General features: G+C 36.2%; 1 protein-coding gene across 2 annotated transcripts; it reads right to left on the bottom strand.

Moving 5' to 3' along the window:
• Positions 1-874: 874 nt before the first annotated feature.
• Positions 875-5,004, bottom strand: cebp1 (CCAAT/enhancer binding protein (C/EBP) 1). Of its 2 annotated transcripts, XM_042751686.1 has the most exons (4): positions 4,518-5,004; positions 3,889-3,980; positions 3,540-3,806; positions 875-2,429 (listed from the first exon to the last, which is right to left on the bottom strand). In XM_042751686.1, exons 3-4 carry the CDS (start codon positions 3,804-3,806, stop codon positions 2,121-2,123), a joined length of 576 nt encoding a protein of 191 aa, XP_042607620.1. In that variant the 5' UTR covers positions 3,889-3,980; positions 4,518-5,004; the 3' UTR covers positions 875-2,120. The 2 variants fall into 2 exon arrangements, with proteins under 2 accessions (XP_042607620.1, XP_042607621.1); XM_042751687.1 differs by lacking the exon at positions 4,518-5,004 and having other exon boundaries at positions 3,889-4,506.
• Positions 5,005-6,016: the final 1,012 nt, after the last annotated feature.

Genomic DNA, 6,016 nt, shown 5'->3' on the forward strand with positions numbered 1-6,016 from the left:
TCGCTATCACTGTCCCACAGTGGTGTTGAAATCTCACCCGTCCCACTGCCGCCCGGCCACACAAACACCCGAGTCATCGCGTCCGTTTGAAGAGAGGAAAGATGACAATCTGCTATCGTCTTGTGCAATTCACAATCAATGCAAATCGCACGAATAATCGCATTAACCATTTCACCTCGATTTGAAGACCGCATAAAGTCATTTATTCGGATATCTCCTTGGCCAGAGAAAAATCACACGGTGTTTTAGTTTTGAAATCATATAAGTGCTAGTTATCACTCGGGGTAAGTTGTCACAGGCTCTGTATTTTAGTTGCACAAATTTATTTTATCTAGCAGTGGTTTTATATGTTTGTTTAAAAGACCAGATCCAATCGGTCATTGTTTCTGAATGATGTGCTTTACAGTATGTATTTTTGAACACAGTAAAACCACAATGTCAGAGAGTTAACTATAAACTGAAGGTAGATTTTAAGTGAAACTGTTCAGCTGTGATGTCTAGACAAGAAATGTGTTTAACAAATACTGTATGGCTTCTCAGCAAAATGTTAAAAGTAAAACAACAAAAATTAATATCCGAAGCAAGAATAAACTGTGTGTTAAAGTAGCAAAAATATAATTTGCTCAGAGTTGTTGTAATTAAGTTATATAAAATTACAAATACGTAAACATTTTGAGGGCGATGTGTTTTATATGTTGCTTTAATTTTATAAAATTCATTACAATCTCTTTTATATTTTTGATATACAGTATTTGTGATCAGATGCATTCTCCTGAGTATCTGTGTATTTTTTAAATATAGATATACAGACATTTTTTCTTTAGTTTGTCTATAAAAAATAACTTCCAAAAAAAAACTACTGAAAAGCACAGAGTCAAAAAAAGTAACCGTTTATTTAAATCAAAACAGAAAACCTCAAACTAGAATGCCTAAAGAGTTTGTTGTGCTTTTTTTTTCTCTGAATGACTTGTAGTTTATATCTACACAAGATTATTTCTGCCACCAAAAAAAAAGCAAATAATTGCAAATTTCTCCTTCACAATTCTGAGAAGAAAAAAAAAAAAAAAAGTGTCAGAAATGTGTATATAAACACTCATTCCTGGAAGAAAATGTAGTAAGAATTGCATAATATAAACTCACAATTGAGATATAAACTTGCAATTGATGGGAAAAAAAAGGGGAAAAAGTCAGATTTGCGAAATAAATTGTTGCAAAAACCATTTCCATATTTTTATTAAGCGGTGGAAACAGGCTTCCATGCTCATCTAAGTCGAAATTCGACTTAAATATGCTTTAGTTCACAGTGGATTATTTCCCATGTGCACTTTTAGAAATGATATTTACTAGGGATGCAATACAGTTACAGTAATCCACAGTTCAATGCACACCTCTGTTTTTAACTACAGTGTTCTGTTCGGTTCTGATGGCTTGACACATCAGTGTTGTTTACAACAAATTAACAAAAAATATTTCTTTTGAGAGAGGTAATATTTTTCAGATTTTTACCCATAGGATGAATTAGACATTATTGAGCACTATAAACACATGTAATGTGTGTTTCATTCATACTGGACACCAGAGGGCGCCCTCGTGCAGAAACTCCACTTATGCATCACAGAAGTAACAGAACTGACCAGAAACCCCTAATATGGATAAAGGCATGCTATCGCTGTAACTGAATAATAACATACTGTATAACATTAAATGATGAAATGTAAGGATAATAAAAACTCCCCTGCGACAATACATACGGTTTATGTGTTCTTCAAGCCATCTCTGGTGTTTTCATATCCATTTCTAATCGACGTATCCTTTATTACAAGCTTATATTTTCTGCCTCATTCTGTGACAAGAAGCCACATCAGATCACAAAAGGAAGTGAAGTAAAAACAAGTTATGTTCTCTAGGTTTAGAAAGGCTTATCATTGCAAGGGCTTTTTCAAATGCACGTTAAAAGCGGAGAAGCACACGGATATTATTTAAAACGCAAAACCGCAATTCACAAGCAAGAACTGAGCCGTTCGATATTATATTGAGAATTGTGACTCATCCCATCTACTGAAACTATACGAAAATCACAAAGCCGATCCTAAATGATTCGATCACGATCAACAGAACCTTCAGTCTCCAGCGGTGTCCTGCTCTTTGGCCTGTAGGTGGCGCTGTGACAGATAGTGTCTGAGTGACTCCACCTCGTGCGACAGACGCTGGATGTGCAGCTGCAGGCTGTGGTTCTCGTCCTGGAGCTGCAGCGCCCTCTGCTGGGTCAGCTGGATCCGCCGCCGCGCTTTATCACGACTCTTCCTCACCGCGATGTTGTTGCGCTCTCTGCGCAGACGGTACTCCACGCTGTCTTTGCTCGGGCCGCGCTTCTGTCCCATCGGCCGCAGGGTGGAGGCCGGGGGCGGCAGAAGAAACTGCGAAAAATCTTCCCGGAGATTCGTGGAGTTACCGAGAACAGACGAGAAAAACAAGTCTAGAAATGTATATTATTTCATTATAATAGAAAAAGCATGAGATTTCCTAGAAATGTAACAAACCAAACTATCCATGCAACTAGTGCTCCTAAACTAAAACAATAAATAAAATGTTAACTGAAGTATATTACTATAAACTTATTTTATTTCAGCAACATCTCATTTTTGTTTAGTTTAACTTAAATAAAATAAATAAAAACTATGACATTCTTAAAAAAATATTTAATCCTAACAACAACAATCTAAAACTGAAACTAAAACTGAAATGTGTTGTTTTTTCTACCAGAGTGAATTTCATTTTATAAGTTTTAAGACTTTTATTTTACATTTACAGTCATGCATTTATCATATGCATCTTTGCTGTCGAAAAAACTACTATGCGAGGGAAACTAACACTAACACTTCCCTCCTCATGATAAATCTTGGAGGGATTTATAATTATTTCAGTGACTTCGATAATTTCCTGGACACAAAAAATTAAATACATATACATACATACATATATATATACTAGATAACACATACATACACCCTACACACACACACACACACACACACACACACACACACACACATATATACATATATATATATATATATATATAAAAATGGAAATAAGTTACATAAAATGTTAAAAATCCTAATTATTTAGCTATTTACTATAATTATTATATACTGATTAATTTTACTTGACAAACATTTATTATTTATTTTTTGACATCTAACTGAATGTTATTATACAAATATTAAACTTACAATTACTAAAATTAACTATTTACCCCTACAATTATTATTTTACTCGTAATCTCAGACACAATCAATAAACATGTTTAAATTATTAGGCACAAATTAAAAATGTTAAAAGTTCCAGTTTAAACAGACGTGTGCATTTAAGAGATTTGGACAAAAAAAAAAAAAGATAGCGTTTAATGCTCAATTTCATTTCATTCAAATACATTTATCAGATGTTATTATTGAAAGCGACATCAATTCGTGATAAGAGCCACAATATTAGCCGTATAAAAGTTCTCCGGGAAGCGGTTTAAACCGTGTCTGTGTTACCTGCTGGTTCTGCTGCGCTGCTCGATCAGTGCTGCTGGGGGTCAGACACGAGGAGTACGGCTCGAAGCCCATCATCTGCTCCATGCTCCGGCCGTCTGGTGTCTTGGGGAAGGCCATGGGCTGACCGTACAGACCCGTGTCCATCTGAGACATCTGACCGCTCATGCCGCTGGAGTCTGGGTTCAGGGGGCCGGCCGGAGAGCTGGAGGACTGATGATGGAGAGCAAACATACAGATGGAGGACGCAGGACTGTCGGAGATGGACATCTGTGGATGAAGAGACACGACTCTGAACTACAGAAGGCATGACGTGACAGGAGTAGATCAGACGAGACGTTTCTGTACTTACGGCTTGTAAACTCTGACGCTTCTCCTCTCGTCTCAAGCACAATCTTTATGTGTTCTTCCTCAGGATCCGTTATGATACAGGTACTTCAGCGCCTGTCAATGACACCATCACTTCCTCTGTCACAACCATCCCTCCTTCCCCCTCTAATTACTTTTATGTTGCATCATAGATCGACTTCTTTTTTCCTTTTCATTTTCCCTGTTTCATGAGCACTTTCTACATTCTTTACACCCTAATGTATATTTGTTGGCTCGACGTTAAATCTCGAAATGATTTTTTACAATTATTTTAGTGCCTCAGATAATTTCCAGCATGCATATTTATTTGTCAAATATTGAAATAGAAACAAAATATTTTAAAGTCACCGTAAAATAAAGTGTTACTGAACTATTGCTTTATTCTCAAACATAATAAATAGACAAAGATATCACAGGGCTGAATTATGCAGAAATGTCAGTCTAAAATCTAAACTAAAATATGCATTCATTTTCAAAAGGCAAACAAAGAAGTTCATGTAAAACATTTGACCAAATCAAAAATGCAGAATTTGTAAATATTCCATCATGACCCTAAAGTGTCCTAATCTCCACACGGTTACAGAAGTACCTGACAAACGTTACACTGTTTACCCATAATTCCTGAATGCCTCATGGTTGATCGGCCAATCAGAGGAGACTCACTCAGGACGGAGGAACCGACACAGGAATTATGATAAGTATAAGGGGAGAAAAACCATTCACATAAACTGGGTCAATTTTATCCATTAATAGAGAGAGATGTTTTAAATGATGATATAACATTTCTAAAAATAAGCTTAATGGAGAGCATCATTCCTTACCTTCCTTTCAAATTCGAGCTGTCATAAAATGAAATTATTAAATATTAACACAACAACCTTGACTTGATAAAAACAGACAAACAGCTCTGTGTTCATATGAATGATAATAATGAGGTCACTGGGGAACATGGTTTGGACTTGAACAAGTGATGCACGGTTTCAGATCATCAGAAACTCACATTTTATTTGTCAGTGGTATAAATGTAAAATAAGTTCTTTCTAGTACAGTTTAAAAAAAGATTTTAAGTAATACAGTAAAGTTTTAGACAGACAGACTGATAGATAGATAGATAGACAGACAGACAGATACAGACAAATAGATAGCTATAGACAGACAGACAGACAAATAGATATAGACAGACAGACAGACAGACAGACAGATATAGATAGACAGATAAATTGATAGATATAGACAGACAGACATACAGATATAGATAGACAGACAGACAGATAGATATAGATAGACAGACAGACAGACAGATATAGATAGACAGACAGATTGATAGATATAGACAGACAGACAGACAGACAAATAGATATAGATAGACAGACAGACAGACAGACAGATATAGATAGACAGACAGACAAATATAGACACACAGACAGACAGACAGATATAGATAGACAGACAGACAGATACAGACAGACAGACAGACAGATAGACAGACACAGACAGACAGACAGATATAGACAGACAGACAGACAGACAGACACAGACAGACAGACAGACAGACAGACAGACAGACAGACATAGATAGACAGACAGACAGACATAGATAGACAGACAGACATAGATAGACAGACAGACAGACAGACAGACAGACAGACAGACAGACAGACATAGACAGACAGATATAGACAGACAGACAGACAGACAGACAGACATAGACAGACAGACAGATATAGATAGACAGACAGACAGATATAGATAGACAGACAGACAGAAAAAAAAAAAAAAAAAAAAAAAAAAAGACAGACAGACAGATATAGACAGACAGACAGATATAGATAGACAGACAGACATATAGACAGACAGACAGATATAGACAGACAGACAGACAGAAGGACAGAGACTGACAGACAGAGACAGACAGACAAATAGATAGATATAGATAGACAGACAGATATAGACAGACAGACAGACAGATATAGACAGACAGACAGATATAGACAGATATAGACAGACAGACAGATAGACAGACAGACAGACAGACAGATACAGACAGACGTGTATGACTGTATCAGATGGGATTTTTTCATTACAATCACAAGCAAAATAAAAACATTTAA

Source organism: Cyprinus carpio, chromosome B24 (assembly GCF_018340385.1).
Source record: "Cyprinus carpio isolate SPL01 chromosome B24, ASM1834038v1, whole genome shotgun sequence".
In the NCBI taxonomy this organism is placed as follows: domain Eukaryota; kingdom Metazoa; phylum Chordata; class Actinopteri; order Cypriniformes; family Cyprinidae; genus Cyprinus; species Cyprinus carpio.

Excerpts from the sequence above, each read along its gene's own strand:
- cebp1 (XM_042751686.1), bottom strand. The coding sequence starts at position 3,806 with ATGTCCATCTCCGACAGTCCTGCGTCCTCCATCTGTATGTTTGCTCTC. Across the intron at positions 2,430-3,539 it reads CAGCGCAGCAGAACCAGCAG|GATTTTTCGCAGTTTCTTCT; the intron begins GTAACACAGACA and ends AATCTCCGGGAA.